The sequence below is a fragment of the Lycorma delicatula genome, chromosome 1, assembly GCF_047948215.1.
Source record: "Lycorma delicatula isolate Av1 chromosome 1, ASM4794821v1, whole genome shotgun sequence".
NCBI lineage: Eukaryota > Metazoa > Arthropoda > Insecta > Hemiptera > Fulgoridae > Lycorma > Lycorma delicatula.
Genome location: NC_134455.1, coordinates 294,342,210 through 294,361,878, shown reverse-complemented (window position 1 = coordinate 294,361,878; position 19,669 = coordinate 294,342,210). Strand labels below are relative to the sequence as shown.

General features: G+C 29.2%; 2 protein-coding genes across 3 annotated transcripts in view; one reads left to right on the top strand and one right to left on the bottom strand.

The window, feature by feature from the left end:
* LOC142332952 (transcription initiation factor TFIID subunit 10-like) overlaps positions 1 to 167 on the bottom strand; it is a 42,306-nt gene extending 42,139 nt beyond the window's left edge. The window contains exon 1 of one of the 2 annotated variants that reach the window (XM_075379673.1): positions 45 to 167. The gene's annotated coding sequence lies outside the window, so the exon portion shown is untranslated. The remainder of the gene's footprint in view (positions 1 to 44) is intronic. The other variant, XM_075379681.1, reaches the window with a different exon arrangement.
* A 302-nt stretch (positions 168 to 469) lies between these two features.
* LOC142332926 (elongation factor-like GTPase 1) lies at positions 470 to 3,906 on the top strand. Its single transcript, XM_075379634.1, has one exon. The coding sequence runs from the start codon at positions 588 to 590 to the stop codon at positions 3,864 to 3,866; it is 3,279 nt and encodes a 1,092-aa protein (XP_075235749.1). The 5' UTR covers positions 470 to 587; the 3' UTR covers positions 3,867 to 3,906.
* The last annotated feature ends 15,763 nt before the right edge of the window (positions 3,907 to 19,669 follow it).

The window sequence follows — 19,669 nt, the reverse complement described above, 5'->3', positions numbered from 1 at the left end:
ACACCATCTGACAAACGAGCATGCATAAGGATAATAAAACTCACCTTTGCAAATGAGAGTACGATAATGAATAAGAATTACGAAACAACAAAATGAAAATTTGAGCACAACACAACCTCAGTTTGTCTACCACTAATCAGTGCGCCAACAGTAACGGTAAGTTTTAGATATTGTAAAAAGATATTGATAATTTTGTTTGCAAAACAACTTTTTTATAGACTAAAATTCTTTTTTTTAAATAATACCAACATAGAGTGTAATTTGCAAAAGTTAAAATTAATATAATTGAACCAATCCTTTGAGAATTTCATCCTCTATGTTAACTGAAGTCAAAATAGGGAAGTGTTCAGACTAGAAATCAGTAGTGTATAGGTTAGAAGTTATCGTTATAAGTTTGGTGCTGTTAATAGGAAATTTGACGTTCTTAAATATTAGTACTGTGAATTAATTTTGTAGTCTACGAGATTGTGTATGTAAGTTTTTGATTTGGAAAAAGCAGTTGTTGGAATTGCATTGACTAGTTTTAAAACTAAATAGTGCTTAAGAAAGGTAGGCTCTTCTCAGATTGTTTTATTTATTATCAAAAAATGAGGCTTGCTAACAGTCAGATGTTGCTCGATTTGCAAAAAAAGCCCGAAAATATTCGAAATATTTGTATTATGGCTCATGTAGATCATGGAAAAACTACATTAGCAGATTCCTTGGTAGCAAGTAATGGTATTATTTCTGCTCGAATGGCTGGTAAACTAAGGTATATGGATAGTCGGAAAGATGAACAAGAAAGAGGAATTACTATGAAAAGCAGCTGCATTGCTTTGCATTTTAATAAAGATAATACAGACTATCTTATTAACCTGATAGACTCTCCTGGACATGTAGATTTTTCTTCTGAGGTATCAACTGCTGTTCGTCTTTGTGATGGGGCAATTGTGTTAGTTGATGCTATAGAAGGTGTTTGTCCTCAAACTCAAGTCGCATTGAGACAAGTTTGGTTAGAAAATATAAAACCAGTCCTTGTTATCAATAAGATAGATCGTTTAATATTAGAAATGAAAATGTCTCCATTGGATGCTTATGTGCATATAGTACAATTACTGGAACAGCTTAATGCAATAATGGGTGATTTATTTAAGAGTGATGTCTTAAGAAAGGGTGATGAATGTGAAGCAAAACAGCTCACAGTTGATAGCAGTTCCAATACTGATGTTACATATAATTGGAGTGCTGGATTGGAAGACGTTGATGATTCTCATATTTATTTCTCTCCAGAACTTGGCAATGTTGTTTTCGCAAGTGCATTTGATGGTTGGGGATTTCGCGTTCAGGATTTTGCTAGATTATACTCAGAAAAGCTTGGTATTAATGCACATACATTACAACAGACTTTGTGGGGAGATTATTATTTAAATAGTAAAACAAAACGTATCATGCGTGGAGCTCAAGAAAAAGCAAAAAAACCATTATTTGTACAGTTAGTTCTGGATAATATATGGGCTGTTTATGACACAGTTATGATTAGAAAAGAAAAAGAGAAACTCCTTAAGATTGTTGAAAGCTTAAACATAAAAATGACTTCTCGTGATTTAAGACATACTGATGCCAGAGTTCAAATTCAAGCATTGTGCAGCCAGTGGCTTCCACTTTCCACAGCTGTTCTAGATATGGTGTGTGAAAAACTTCCATCACCTAAAGATTTGTCAGAGGAAAAAGTAGAACATCTTATGTGTTCTACAATGCAGAGTATTGAGTCATTGCCTCCTGAAACACGATCATTAAAGGAAGCATTCCTTAAATGTTCGAGTGATCCTGATGCTCCGATCATTGTTTTTATATCAAAAATGTTTCCGGTAGAACGAAAGATTCTTCCACAAAACCGTCCAAAAGCTCTTACATCTGAAGAAATTGCCTTACGTAGGGAGCAAGCTCGAATACGACATGCAGCTTTGGTGGAACAGGCTAATACAGAAAAATCTGAAAATACGTGTACAACTGACAATAGTAATAGAAGTCATAATGTATCAGAACTAATACCAGCACCTACAGAAGATGATGATGCTTTCATAGCATTTGCTCGTGTTTACAGTGGTGTTTTGAGAAGAGGACAGAAAGTATATGTACTTGGTCCAAAACATGATCCGTCCACTGCTATTGACATGTTGAAGCAAGGCCATGAAATAAATCCTGAAATGACCCTGAAGGATTTAAAAATAGGGTTTCATATTACTGTGACAGAAATTAGTGATTTGTATTTATTAATGGGTCGTGAATTAGAATTGTTAGAAGAGGTTCCAGCTGGTAATGTTGTGGGAATCGGTGGATTAGAAGAACATGTACTGAAGAGTGCTACATTATCATCAGATATTGCTTGCCCACCTTTCAGTGAACTTCAGTTAATGGCTGTTCCCATTTTAAGAGTAGCCATAGAACCTGCACGCCCGACTGACATACCTGCTCTTGTAAGAGGATTGAAACTTCTAAACCAGGCTGATGCTTGTGTACAAGTGATTATTCAAGAAAGTGGTGAACATGTCTTGGTTACAGCTGGTGAAGTTCATTTAGAACGTTGTTTGGATGATCTTCAAGAAAGATATGCTAAAGTGCCTTTAAATGTTTCTGAACCAATAGTTCCATTTAAGGAAACAATTGTACCACCACCTACTACAGATATGGTTAATGAAGCTATACAAAATCAAAATATACCTGTAAAAAAAGAAAGTAGTAGTAGTAATATTAATAAAAATCAGGGTTTAATTATTGCAAGTACCCCGAGTAAACAATCTACAGTTAATATAAGAGCTGTACCATTACCGAATGAAGTAACTCGTATTTTGGATAAGAATTCAGAACTAATAAAAACACTGCACCATGTTACTGATAAAAATGACAAAAATAAGAAATCTGATGATGTGATGAGTGATAATCTTGATTTGTCAGTAAGTCAATTGAAATTGAATGATGAACCAATTACACATAAAACTGTAGTTATAGCAGATAAAACTGTTAAAGCTGTACAGTTATTTCAAAATGAATTGCAAGAAGCATTTAAACAAGCACCAGGGGATGAGTTCGAAGAAAAGTCTGTTGAACAAATTTGGAGTTTTGGCCCACGACATTGTGGTCCAAATATCTTAATTAATCGTATAAAAGATCACACTGGTGTTAGTATTTGGTCTAGCATACAGGATAAAGAATGTTCAGTTAAGTCATCTTTGTTAGAATATGATAATAGTTTTGTAAATGGTTTCCAGTTAGCAACTTTAGCAGGACCGTTGTGTGAAGAGCCTTTAATGGGTGTTGCTTTTATTGTAGAAGATTGGGTTGTTGATACACAAGTTGAATCTTCTCAGTCAAGTGCACCATATGGTCCTCTTTCTGGTCAAATCATGTCAGTGGTGAAGGATGCGTGTCGTAAAGCATTTCAAGCACAGCCACAACGTTTAATGGCAGCTATGTATAGTTGTTCAATTCAAGTCAATGCTGAAGTCTTAGGTAAATTATATGCTTTGCTTGGAAAGAGACAAGGTCGAGTTCTTCATGGGGATATGAGCCAAGGTTCAGCTGCAACTTTCAGTGTGCAAGCAGTATTACCAGTCATTGAAAGTTTTAACTTTGCATCAGAATTACGTAAGCAGACATCTGGATTAGCCAGCCCTCAGCTTTTATTTAGCCATTGGGAAGTCATTGAATTAGATCCATTTTGGGAACCCAGTACAGAAGAAGAATATTTACATTTCGGTGAGAAAGCTGATAATGAAAATAGAGCTAGAAAATATATGAATGCAGTGAGAAGAAGGAAAGGATTACATGTTGATGAAAAGATTGTACAGTTTGCTGAGAAGCAAAGAACATTATCTAAAAACAAATAATATATCATTTATACAAATAGAATAATTTTATTGTCGGTAACATCTACTTGTTATTATTTATATTTTTTAATTATTTCCCAAATTTTTATTTATATTGACATATCATGTAAAAGAGAATAATTTAATCAGAATGATAAAAAGTGAAATTTCTTAAAAAAATAAATTTAAAAACAACTCACAATTTCTAAACACAGAATTGTGTGTTTTCAGATCTTTTTAATGCTACTTTATCAGTTAAATTATGTAAGTTTTTTAATGATGTCACCTGTGAAGTGATTAGGAACTCGTTTAACTTGTGGTAAACTAGTATGTTATTTTATCTGTATCTCATTTGGTATTTGTTGATTAGTATGTTTTTTTTTAAATTTATTTGTAAATTTCATAGAATTGAAATGTATTGAATTCGTGGTTTCTGTGCACTTTTGGAATTGCAAAATTTGCATGTTGTGATATATATGTTTGGAAGTATGCCTTTATATTTGAGGTGATAAACAAAATTTCATTCTGTTATATGTATCCCTTTTTATTCAATCTGAACAATTTAGTACCTAATGATGCGCTGCAGTTTAATTTACATATTTCTTGGTTTTTGTAATTATTAGTACGTATTTGTTAATTTTTCATTTAATTTTGGGTTTTTGTAGTTTTGAAATCAAGCAGTAACTTTCTTCCCAAAAGTTTTGGCAATTTTGTGTGAATTTTCATTTGTGTGCTTATATGCATACATCAACGTACAATTAAATGTACCTATTTTCAGGTCAGACAGTTCAACAAAGTTATATTATATCAAATTAACGTTTTCTTACTTCATCACTTAGCAAATAACATTAAAATTAGTTGAGGTGCCATGGGAAAAGGTTATTTCTTCCATTTATCCATTATGTGTTTTTAACATATCCTAAATATAGTAACTTTTTCCCTTATAAATGAAGTCAAATTTTTTTTACAAATCAGCAGTAGTTGCTCATCATTACTTGATCCAGCACCCTTGGTCCTATTGTCTTAGTGAATCTCTTTCCTTGTTCATCACTGCTTCAATATTTCTCTGAAAGAAATTGTTATGCAAAAGTAGACAAGCACTTTTATTGGCATTTGTTATTTCATAGCATGGTAGGACTTAATAATCTCTTACATCAAGGTGTTTTCTTCCTCTTTTGCTTAAAAATACTTTTGTCTCCTTCACAAATGATTTTTTAATTTTTTTTCCTTCAGGATTAGTCATGAATCACTTTTCTAATATCAGGTCCAATAAATAGACTATATTTAATTCTGGCTTCACTTAAATGTGGAAAAAGTTCTTTAAAATGTTTGATGCCTTCAATTCTTTATCTTACCAAATTTTTCATTGATCCTAAATTGATGTGAAGGAAAAAGAATGTTCTCAGGTTCAACAACAGGGGTGTATGAAACATTTTGACCATCTGGTTCTAAATAAATTCTCTTAGGCCAGTCTTTTTTTATTTACAAAATGGAGCTGTCCTGTTCTGCTATCCCATAAACATAAAAAACAGCAATATCTTGTGAATTCACCCTGAACACTCATTAATGCAGTTGGCTTTGATCTTCAAAAACCCGCAAACTTCCCAATTAAACTATTTATTCTTAATTGCATTCAGAATGGTACCATGTTATTGTATTTTTCTTTCACCAAAACTAATTTTGTTTTTTGATATCAACTTTAAACAACTGTTTTAGATTGCCTTTTTGTTTCCATTGGAGTACAACTGCTTTTAGGCTATATTTTGATGAATCAATAAAAAAGTACCACTTGGTACTTTCATGGTCTATTCCTAATTTAGTCATTAATCCATCAATGTCAAAACATAAAAAAAAACTCTCATTTCCTAAAAAAAACAATAAAGCAGCATTTCTTTTTCTAAAGGTTGTAATACTTATTCCATCTGTTACTCTTAGAAGTTCAGCTTCCTATTTTGGTAGATCTGAGTCATACACCAAATCATTTAATTCATTTCACCCTGTTTTTCCCCATTTTTCTGGGAAAGGTAGGGTTCACTGGACTATAAGTGGAACCACAAGAGTTTTCTCAGCAAGGGCTGCACTTTCATTGGTTTTTGTATCATCACTGTCACTAAGTCCTGAATTGTTAATATCACCCCATTTCAATGGGAGTTGGTATCAGTAAGCCTTTTCCAAGAGGAACTGAACTTAAAGCAAATGGCACATTTGAATGTTCAGTTTTTTAAAAATATCTTTTTGTGTTTGCAAGACAAAGATATCGGTTATTAAAATGATTTATAGGCTCATGCCACACCACAGGAACAGAAAATGGCATAAGTTCTGTTGCCTTGCATTTTCTGTACTATAGTCGCATTATACCTTACACAATTAACATCAGGAGCCCAGTTTTTATCTATATCACCAGTTTTACAATAGAAATACAAAAAAAATAGAATTTTTCACTTTTGTTATAGATCTATCTTGTAACTTTAATATAAAACACCCGTAAACATAATAAAATTTATAGTGAATATCTGTGATGAAAACTTGACATTTTGAAAGTAAATTGTACTTAAAGAAAACACAATCTTACTAAACAAAGGCATCTCTACTGGGAGAAAATACGAACGTAGGCAACATTCCAGTACCCCCACTGCGGTATTCCCTTAAAGGGTAGTCCCTTTATTACTCGTATTACTAGATCAGTATTATTCTTAACTTCATGAGTTGCTGATTAACAAAAGTTTCAGATTTGTGGTGTGTCATGTAAATAAAAGTTAATAATAATTAAATTATTCCGTTAAGTGAACTCCTGTATACTGGATACAAATGTTAATTTCGACCTTATGGTGCAAAATATTTAGTTTTTGTTATTGGACTCTGGTGACTAATCAAAAATGATTAAAAAATGACAAGAAGATGAATATGAAGAGCAAGAAAACATTAAGAACAAGGGAAGAATAAAAAAAAATAAGAGAAGATGATAAATATAAAGTGGAAGAAAATGTTAAAAACAAATAATGAGTAAAAAGGAGAAAATGTTGCAAACCAAAAAAAATTAACAGGTAGAAAATGTTGCAAACAAAGAAAGAATAAAAATCATTAAGAGAAAATGATAAATTTTAATAGGAAGAAAACGTCAAGACCAAGGAAAAAATAAAAAGATTAAGAGAGGGAAAATTTGAAAACTAGAGAACGTGTACACAAATTAAGATCAGAAGAATTATATCAAAGCAAAGAGTGATTAAATGATTGGCAACAAAATATAAATAAATGAAATGATCAACTCTGACTTAGGGAGATTATTGTCTGACAATATCAGAGGAGTAATAAACTAAAAGATAAGAATTTTTTGCAATTTATTAAAGATCGGGCATGTAAGCTTCAGTGTATACATTGTTCTTGTGAGGGTCTATTTTTCAGTCACTCTGTAATTAACTTTAATGTAGATAAAATTAAACAGAAATTCCACAATTAAATAAAATTTGACAGAAGTTAAACTAGAAAATTCAAAAATAATACAATTCTAAATTATAATTTTCAATTAATATTAAATAATCAGATGTTTCACCAAATCTATTACATAATACACTTATGTAATAATGCCTATTAAATTACATATACATATGTTTAAAAGTACATAAAATTTTATTTCACTAATAACTTATGATTTTTTTCATATATTCTTTTTATTGTTATTATTGAATAAGTATTTATTGTAAAATTTTTTTACAATCATGGGTTAATAATTATTAATAAATCAATTTATCTAAATTAAAAAAAAAGTAGACTAAGTCTGATTTGAACCGATGTTCCTTCCCCTTATAGAACCAAATATTTCATTAATTAATCGTTGAAAGCTCTCAATGAGGGCTTATTACTACAGTTTAGAAAATGTCCAAAATCCATTTTTTTTTTTTTTGGATTTTGGGCATTCTGGACACTTGGTTCAGTCGATTGCAATCAAAAGGGGGGTGTACAAATTATATGTTACAACAGCCCTGAATCCAAATTTTCAACATACTACGACTAATTGTTTTTGAGTTATGGAAGATATGTACGTACAGATGTCACACCGAAACTAGTCAGAATGGATATTTCCATTGAAATCTGAAATTTTTTGCAGTCACAATAATAACTTTACTTCGTACAAAGAAGTAATAAGCAAGGGTTTGCATAATTGTACATTATACATAAAAATAACAAAGAAACAGAATAAGTGATTAAGCTATTAAAAAAAATGTTATTTGATTCTAAAAATAGATTATTAAATTTAGAATATACATAAGAAAGGTGAGTAGAGATGTTATTATCTGGGTATAATTTCCCACAGAAAAGAGTGTTTACTTGTTTTATACTTTGTTACAGCATTTTATGGTTATCACACTCATATACCCATCTGAATTGCAAATATTACTAATCAGTTATTTTCTCTAAGAATAATGTTTTTCATTATACAGCCAGTGCTTGTGGTGAACTTAATGAATACATCACTTGTTTGGCTGAATTTTACTTGCATTAATGTAATATTATGTAGCTTGCATGCTGAGCCATTTGATTATGCTAACATACAACAGGAAATTAATGGGTCAGATGAATTAATATGTTTCATTAAATTTTTAAGAGATCATTTATCACATGACCTTGAACAAATAATTTTATGTACTACAGTAATAAGAAGAATACAAATATTTTACTTTGCAGTTTGTTAATTTTATTTTCACATAACATTGTATGTATCTTCTTAAAACCAATGAAATAAAAATGCTGTACGATCACCAATTCAGTGAGTCGAAAAATGTTAGGACTTGATTGAACAAATGAAAGATACAAAATTAATACAATTTTCTAAAGAATATGTTGAATTTTTGGTCAAAATAGTTCATAACAATCATCAGTAGCAGACTATCTTTCTTCTACTACACTTGGTTAAAGTCATACCTTAATTAATGAAAGTAGATCATTGAAACTTATTTTTTTGATAAGAATACCTTTGTAAAACCATGTCTGCACTTCCTAGATGTAGATCAAGGGTAATATCTTTGATCCCTTACTTTTATTATTGTTTATCCCCATGTATATCATTATACATATACATTACAAGTACATATATGATTACACTAAGCATACATAATTTCTTGAGGCTCTCTCAAAATGTCAGGATGAATCTTGAAGGTATAAAAACAGGTTGTAAGATCTTTGTTTAGTGTTCTTAAATATAAACCATGTAGACTGCTATTTAGTAAATTAAAAATTTAAATTAGCCATGGTTGTATAATGTGCAATCTTTGCTGAAAAGAGTATAATTTATTCCTAAAAATCAACAACCTCCATCAAACCAGAGAATAAAACTGTTTTGATGCCACTCCAACAATACTTATGAGAAAGGGCCATAAGGAAGATAAAGGCTTATGAGAAATTATGCTTACTTTGCCATTTTTAAAAAATTACTGAACCGTTTAAAAGGTATTGCCATCATTTTATTCCTAAAAAAACATACTCTGTGGATGAGTTTTAAATAATGCTGATTAAAAGATTTTTAAAAAAATGAATTTTCTATGTTTCCATATACAGGGGCGAACAAATTAATCTGAACACAGTATCTTTAACAGACCATTTTATTTTCAAAAGAAAAAATGTTTAACAGTCAAACGTACTAAAATTTAATAGTTTATGTGTCCTCCTTTGCTTTTAATTATCTCAGTAATCCTCATTGGCATTGACTCCATTAAGGTAGAAAAATGATTTTTGATTTCATCTTGAGACCAAACCTGTATCATTGAACTAATAAGGTCAGTTTTTGTGCTAAAATTCATTTTCTGAAGTCTTTTTGGTTTGGCCCATAAATTTTCAATGGGATCAGGTCAAGGAAGTTCCCTGTCTATGAGAGCACTCAAATTGTTTGGTTTTTGAAAACTCTTGCTTTCCTTGACATGTGATATGGTCCTGTTGGAAAATGAGTTCTGGGTTCTTCTGTATAAGTGGAACAATTTTTTTTTTGTATATGTTAATGTATTGGTCCGATTTCATCATCCCATACACAGGCATAAGTGCTATTGGCCTTTTATGTGTAAAACATCGTTTTGGCTAGGCGTTTGGGAGCTTGTTGCAGGTGTGCTGGCGTAGTGTTCTCATCTGCTGCTTACAAATGTAGGTTACTCTTTCCCTTTGGACAGAGAAATGATATTCATCTGAAAAAATAACTTTTTCCCACATGTCAATAGTCCATTCTTATGTTCTTTTGCCCATTGAAGTCTTTTTGTCTTCATAACCTGCGACAGTAACTGCTTCTTTTTAGGTTTCCAAGCAATCCTTTCCACTGCCAACAATCTTCTATGAATTGTCATATCAGAAACATTAGTCCTACTGGCTCTCAAGTCCCTATTAAGGTTAACAGCTGACAATCGTGGATTAATTTTGCTTTTTGTTATTAGTAATCGATCCTATGTAGACATAGTTTTCTTTTGCTATCCACATTTTCCTTTTCTCTTTGGAGAAATGGTACCAGATTCTCTATACCTTTTCACAATTTCATTTACAGTACCTAACCCCACACTACACTCACTGGCATTCTGTCTTTGAGTCATTTGTGAGTGTTGGGATAGAGCAACAATTTTTGACTGCTTTCATGGGTTATATCCATTGTACTAACTAGAAACGAATAACAAACTTATAACAGAGTCTCACAAGGTCGGTCATCTACAACCAATTGACAAGTGAATTAATTATAAAACCACTAATTCTGTTTGTATAATAACCTGGAACACCAAACAGTCTGCGAAAGAATGAAAATTCCCTACAACAGAACTAAAATTTCCTTTGTTTGGATTAATTTGTTCGCTACTGTAACAATTACATAATCAAATAATTTTTACTAAACCCTTCTGAACTGTGATTTACTTGGTTTTAGTTTACATATTATCTTCATATAATTACTTTAATATTATTTCATATGTTTATTTTTTAAATTAATATTTACTTTATTTCATATGTATTTTTTATTTGATAATTATGTATTGTGTGGTGCACAAGCTTTCACCAAAGTTCCTCTTGATTCATTCAGGTAATGCTGGAGTGTTTTTTTTTCTTCCAGGAGTAATATACCTACCCATTTGTGATAGGAGAATCTATGTATTATTATTTACCAATTTGAATAAAATATTTATTTACCAAAAATATTTTGTATATATTTTAACATAAAAAAAGATTGGCAATGAAGTAATCACTTTGAAACTAGCTGCTGTTTAAATAAATAAGATTAAAAAAATTATTTTTAAAATAAGATAAACATCATCTTATTTATAATTAAATAACAATATGGTTTCAATACTATTAAAAATAAATCACTGATCACAAAAACTAAAGATGCCTTAGAAACAAAACTTGCTTCTAAACAAAACTTTCCCATTTTTTGTTATATGTTATTAGAGATTACATAGGTCGATTAGAAGAATGAAGCCATGGTTCTTTATCCTATTCTAAGGAATACACATACAATGTCAGAAACTATATTTTCAGTTGAAGAAATAGTAGAGATTAATAATAAATATAATGAAGCAGCAGCCAATTTCAGTGACCTCATTAGGATGTTTTAATGAATGATGAAAACAATTAAAACATTCACGTTTTTTTATTAACATTGATTATAACATAGCGACTACTAAAACACTATACAGACAAAATGAACTGTCAAATGAACAATTATAAAATAAACAAAAACTAAATAAAGGCACTTATTACAAGAGATAAAAAAACCGCAGTTATTTTAGATATTGGAAAATATTCATATATTTTTTAAATTCCTATAAATAAAATTATGAGAAGGTAAGGTATTGAACTATTTCATTTAAGCATAAAAATAGTATTAAAAAAAATTACTGGTAAAATAAGTTTTACTAAAAATACACAATAGCTTGACAAGGCAGTAAACTGATTAGTGATCAAACATTTTTATGCAAAACTGTAAACTTTCTTAAAGACAAACCAAACCAAACTTAATAAATATTTTCAAAATTTAAGTCAACACTTTCAGTCGGTCTTTGGACATTTTCAAATACTGCTGTTTCTGTTTTCATCCCGGCATCAACTCAAGTCACTGATGTCTGTAAAAGTGACAGAAAATGATAATTCTACATTTTAAACATTTGGTTGGGTTTGTTATGTAAAATGTTTATAGTTTAAAATAATTTTAATTGTCGATTGTCAAGGTAAAACAGCATTTTTTTTTTTTAAATATAAAATTTTATCTAATAAAATCTTAATTAAGTTAATGGTATCACAATAACAATTGCAGAGATGCTTTCACCTACTACATAAAAGATGCAGTAAGTGAAGTGAATCCCTTCAAGCAACTTGCTAAGAGAACAGCAAACAAATTCACTGTCACTAATAGGAATATCATTACAGGGATATGGAAGATATGTACATGTAAAGGTATTTCATTTGATATGTAAAAAGGATAAACCAGGTGGTACCCATCTTTAACCAGACCAGAAGAAAATAACTAAAAAAAATAAATAAGATTAAGATGAAAAGATCCAGAAATTTGAAAAGTAAAAATTTAAATGAGTCCTGAGATTAAAATTACATATAAAAGAGAGAAAGCATTCTATAAAATTATCATTGAATGAAACCATCAATGTTCTGTTAAAAAAACTCTGTATATTAAAGTGTCAATAACTTTTAACTTTCTTATTTCAAATGCATACTTTTACAATCCTCCTAAAAAAACTTTACCAAATTAACAATGATATAATGGTTACATTAATATGCAAATACGTGATTTTTCTATATGGACCAGCTACTAGATCTAAAATTGCACATTTCAGGAGTAAAATTCTGTAATCATTCACTTCATGCTGAAGCAGTGATTATGCTAGTGAATAAAATAACAGTCACTAAGGAGAGAGCAGAGTACTCTCTGCTGAAGTTATGTAAATAATGAAACCTACTAAAGTAGGTTTCATTATTTACATGAATTTAGACATCAAAAAATTCTCAGCAAAATTTTTCAACATGCGATCGAATTCTTTAATAAGTCATTATGAACAGGTTTCAGCAGGATTCTTAGTAATATTTTAACTATCGCTGAAATTAGGATCTTAAAACCTTAAAATATTAACACAGAGGTTTCTAGGATATATGAAGTTCAAGAGAAAATTGTTTTTGTAGCATAATTTTTTATTTATACTAATCTTCATTTTCAGGAAGCTGATAATCACTGGAAGTTAAATTAGGGCTGTATGGAGGATGGTTAAACAACTCCCATTTGAAACTGTTTTGGCATTGAGAGCATACTGCAATATGCGGACGATCGTTTGTTTTGTATGGCACTTTTCAATTTCTTCAACATCTTGCAGCAATTATCACCTTTTCCTGAAAATGAAGAAATGGTTAATGCAGCGATTAGAGAATGATGAGGAGTTGAAAAACAATGCTACTACCCGATTTAATTTACAGGCGGCAGAGTTTTATGTTGAAGGTATTCAAAAACTTGTTTACCAATATGAAAAGTGCTTTAATTTGGACAGCAATCATGTAGAAAAGTAGCTGTAAGATGTATATAATAAATTGTTTTTTACCAATTGGCTTTTTTTATTAATAAATCTGAATATACTTCAAACAGCTTTTTACAAGGGTAAAAGTAAGTAACATACGTTTGTGCCTAGCATAAAGATGAGTGGGGATAGAGCCGCCATCTTGGCATCAAAATATTTCTATACGCAGTACGCATCAAGCGCACTGAGTATACAAATATTTTTCTACCCTGTTGTAGCGTGTGGACTGTGATTTTTCTACTTTGTTGTGAACTATTGAAATGTGTGCTTCAGTAGAAAATCCCACGAGTTGTGTGGTGCATTCAATGATTAGGTTTTTACTGGCAAAAAAAGTCAAGCCAATTGAAATTCATTGGCAACTTTGTGAGGTGTACGGAGATGGAATAATGAGTGAAGGTGGAATGAGGCAGTGGTGCATTCAATTTAAAAATGTCTGCACCAATGTTAATGATAAGGACCACAGTGGTCGGCCTAGCTTTAACTGATAAACTGATGATGAAAATCAACAATAAAATTCATGAAAATCGCTGCATTATGATTACAGAACTCTCACCTCATTTCCCCCAGATTTCACGAAGTTTACTGCTTGAAATTGTATTGAGGAAGCTTGGTTATCACAAGTTTTGTGCAAGATGGGTGCCAAAAATCTTAGGCGGCAGATTTCTATAGAGAAGGAATTGAAAAGCTTGTGCAATGTTATGATAAGTGCCTCAATTTAAATGGTGATTATGTAGAAAAATAGTTAATGTAGTAAAAAGTCATACATTATCAATGGCAGCAAACACATGTTTGTAATGATTTGATTTAGCCGACAAAAATACATGGTCGACAATATTAATTAAATCCTCATTATATTATTATTGTAAGATTAGAAAAAAAAATTAAACTTTAAGACGATGTAATTACACGATTATATCATAAAAGTAGTGCACAGAAAAGAATTTGAATACATGTAAGAACTTTCATCAAAACTGACTAAGATATATTTTAGAAAATGTTTTTTTGGAAAATTACTATAACTGTTAGGAACAAAATTTTCAGAGAATTAAAATAAATGTGTTCAGAGGTGGACATCCCTTTTTATATACACAATTTGAATGCCATTATAACTATAAGTAGCTTCTATGAGAAGGCCAACTTCTATATACAAAAACAAAGAAATTGAAATTTAAAAAAAAATGTTTTCTGCATTTGCAGACTCCCAAAAATGATTATATCATGGTTTTGTTAATCTCATTACTTTCTATTATATTATTTATCAATAAATCCTTTATTCGATTAGAATGCCAATTTAGCAAACAAAAAAGAAAGAAAATGCAGATAACTGCTTGCTCTTTTTTCATTAACAATATTTTCCATTATCATTATTGTGTAGATCACATTAAATAGCTGAAAAAAATATTTTGTTTCATCACTAGAAAGATAATTTTTATGTAGCCATCTTTGGTATATAACGAAATGTACTCAGCAGATGCCAACAGAAGCAACTCATCACCAAATGTATTCCTGAACTACATTAATAACTGGACATTCTAATTTATTTCTACCATGGAAGCAATGCTATTGGTAAGTTAAAACAAATAATTGGTAATTATTACAACAAATAATGCAATTATTTGTTTTAATAATCACAAAACAGTAAGAATTGATAAAATATTGTATAAATTTTATAAGAAATAATTTGTTTCAATTAAAAATCGGTAATTACAATTAAAAAAAAACTGGTATTTAATTGGTGGTGTACAATACCTCACCTTAAAAAAACAAATAATTAAAAATATATCACAAAAATTAAGTAACAAAATATATTTTATAAAATAATCCAAATTATTACATTTTTACTGTAAAGAGTAAACACTTTTACAAAGAGAATTGGTAAGTAGTATACATGTGATATTATTAGCGAACAAAGTAAATGATGTAGAGAGTGATAAGCATCAAAAGTTTTTAGATAGTGATAATGTGGTCATGATGGCAGTGACACTGTTAAATTATAAACAATAAAAATTAATAATATGCTCACATTAATTAATAAACATCAGATGTGAAATTGTAATATGAGTATTATAAATACATAATAGATAAATATATAAGGCAAGATTACAATCATTAGGCATTTATAATTATATTTATGACTTATGTACTAAAGTTAATTACTAATTATTAAAATGTAAAGTACAGTAAATGTATATAAAAATTTAGTGAGATTTTATGGAATAATACAAAAACAGTATAAGTATATAGCTATTATTAACATGACAAGAATTTTTGTTAAAATTAATACAGTACATGTTTTACATAAAAATGAAATGAATTTTAATTTTTAAATCATAACATAACAATGTACTTAATAAAACAACTGAATATCTAGATAATTCTAGTATTATGGTTAAAAACAATCCTGCAAGTATCACTTTAAATTAAATTTATATTAAATAGTACAACAGTTATATTTTCAAATGAAAACTTTTCAAAACAATTCTTCTATAATTGCTATATATTATTCTTAAAATAATACACTACTAAACCTGCATTTTATTGTTTAAATGCTGCAACCACAGTTTTACCCGTATGGTAATTAGTGTTCTAATAATCTTGCTTTCATAGAATCTGAGTTACATTAGAATAAAAAAAGAAATATATTTCTTATTATACAGAAAAATAATCCATGATAATGACAATAATAATTTAACTGTCTCATTATAGTAACTGTAAAGTTTTTATTTTCAAGACTAACTTGAAAAATCAGTTTCTAGAGAGAAAGAACATTTAAATTAACAACATATAAGATGTTCACATCTAAAATACAGACAGCAAATCCTCAATGTAATGGACAATTGTCAAAAAACATAAAATAGATTTAGGGATAAATTGTAAATATTTAATACAAAGTATTACACAAATTACAGAATATCTGAAATTACAATTAAGTTTTATTTTACAAAGACCGCTATTTCCTCCAATGATTAATAACAATTAAGGAACCAGATTTGTTCCTTAAGGAACAACTCTAGTTCAGTACAACTGTTTAGTTGGGCTAATGAATGGAATAATGTTAAAAAATCAAAGCTTGTCAGTCAGTGCTAAACAGTGCTCTGTAATGATGAAGCACAACTAATTTGGAGCATGCTGCTCCAAATTTACAAGAGGTAATGGTTGGAGAAACCAAAGACGACAGTGAACACATTAGAAGCAGGAAATGGAAATCTTGAAAAGAAATAGTGAAAGGATTTTCACTATGAAAGGAATGCTCCATCTCTAATGCAAAAACCTTCTGAAGCTTAGATTATGGAAATAAATTTTATTAGCAGCACTGCAGACAAAGACTTATGTTAAATTATCACCACATTAGAAATCTAAATTAAGCTATTATCAGAGGCAATATACAGAAGTAATCTTTATTCAAAATGAACCAGTTTCTTCACACAAGAATAAATACATGTCTTTTAACAAATGATAATGTGACATGTTTACAATCCTAGTAGTTGATGGTGATTGGACTAAAATTAAAATACAACCTCATATGAGCACATATGCTTCCAAGTACTCAAATTTCTGACCATAATTCTATGATCACTAGTACCTGAGATGTTTGCATGAATTCACCATTAATCAAAATAATATGAGACTGGCACAAAAACATTGTGCTAAACAAATTTTTTAAATTATTTTTCTGAGCTTCTGTAGACCTATTTACCAAATTAAGCTAAACATTTATTATTAACAGCACTATCAATATCTTTTTTTTTTTACCAATATTTATTTAACTTTTAACATTAATAAAATGAACTTTTCTTTAAAATATAACATTCAAAAGATTTTAATAAGAGGAAGTTCTCTATAAAAAAAATTGTCATAAATCTAAAAAAAAGCTTACATTACCAATGAGATATTGTCACATCACTTGTCTGATACTATTAGCTCTGCTCACACTAGGACTAGCAACAAGAATATAAACACAACCACAGTTGCTATCTATTAGAGAATATAGCGAGAAATCTTGCTTTCTAAAGAAATTCAATGGGCTGGATAGAAGAAACAGTAAATTATTTAAACTCTAACAGAATAAAAATGTGATTCTCTCAAAATGTAATAAATTATTTACTTATATGAATACAGCCAATCACATTTAATGTAACAAAATGTTAATAATGTATAAATGAGACATGTTAACATGTAAAGTTTAGTATACAAAGTAACATAATGATAGCATCAGAATATAGAGTAACATACATAAAAAATTTGTTATTAATATGAATTTTCTAAAAAACTGCTTTTTTAAACAAAATATTGTAAAATAATTACATTACATATCTATTAAATAATGATATGCAGTAATTAATTTTTTCCCAGTACAATAAATCAAAGTACATTGTATGTTTAAAACATAAAATTATTACCAATAACTTTTTTTATATATTTAAATGACATACATAACCTTTGCAGACAGAATTTTAAAATACACTAAGCAAAAAATTATATTTAATAAAAAAAGAAAAACATACACAACCTTTTATCACATTTTTTTTATTTGCTTTATAGCCAAAATCCTTTTTGATACTTTTGATAGAAATTTTAGCAAACATATTTAACAACTTAAAATGCTGCAGGTTGCTTATACAGTTGCTTAAATTTTAAATTTGAGCAAAAATTTACAAACTGAATATTTCATAAGTTATTCTACATAAATATCTTTAAATATTTTAATTTTATTAACTGTTACTCTTTACTACTTACCTTTATTTTATTACTTTTATAATTAAAACTAATTGGAATTATACATAAAGAAATTATTTACTATTTTTATACATCAGTATTCTTAAACAGAGTTGTGTCTATTGTCAGTTTTTAAGAAAAAAAAAAATTATGATGCATAAATGAAATTCGCATCTTTACTGCATATTTTTAGTTACCGAATTTTGTTAAGATATTAGAAAATTCACTTATAAACTTGTGCAAATGTTCAAAGTACAATTTTTTTCTGGGATGTTAATGTTATCTACCTGATCTATTATTTCATATAAATAGTTTGTTTATAGTCACAATTCTGTAAAAGATAGAGTATTTTACATACTTACTAGCATTTCTATTACATTTAAAAAATTCCAAATCAATCTCGCCAATATTAGAAGTAATTTTAATTCCACTGCTGGTGAAAATAGAAATATTTAATATGCAAGGAATTGCCATCAGTTAAAACTACACAGTTAATTTTAATTATGCTAAAATCTGAGACATAATATATGAAATAAAAATTTCCTATTGCTAATTAAAGTGAGTAAAAATTATATGTAACATTTTTCAAATTATATCATAGATGCAAAACATGTCAAAAGAAGTTTAAATTTAAAATCATAAAAAATAATTCACTTTAACCACTTGAAAAAATTTTTTTTTTTTATTCTTACTGTAACTTCTGATAATGATCTGCATCAACATTGCATCTGCTATAGATACATGAATATTTTTATATTCATGTATCTTAGTATCTATATCATGTTACTATTATAATTACTTATAATAGTAACAATAATAATTGTTACTATTATAAGTAATTAGAAAAAACTAAAAAAAAAATAATAATTTTATAACATTATACAAAAAAGAAAAACAGTACTATAGAATCAGAATGAATATCAGTCATTTTTTATTTCAAAGTACATATTTACACATCATACAAAAGAATTTAGAAATAAACAGGAAATAAAATAATTCAATGGTTTGTTAAGTTATACAATATAAATTAAAGGCCTAACTTAGTTTTAAAATGCTGGAGCTAAATTTATATTTATAACAGAAAATACTCTGTAATTCTCAAAACTCAACAGAGTAAATCTCATGAAGTTTTGTTTTGAGCATATTCATAGATAAATAACACACACACACATATTAGTCATACTATACAGCTTTGCTGAGGAGTTTGAAGCTAACTTCTTCATATGGTAAAAAAAGATTGAGGGTGTTTAATTGTATTGGTACTTATTTAAGGCGAGGATTTAAAACACTAGTGGTCATATCTTGCACTCTGCAAACAACTTTTCCTGGTTTATGCCTCATCTTTCTACTGCAAGACCCACTTGCTGCTTCCACTGAACTCACACGTCTACCTCTTCTTTTATGTTCTGGCGCCCTATTCTCTGTCATTAGCAGGTGTCAAACCACAGTATAATTGCTTCATCTCCACCATAATTATATCCAGATCCACCCATACTTTTAATATTTCATTTCTTATCTACCTAGATGTCTGGGACTTCATCACACATCACTAGTATGAATTTCAATTTCAAT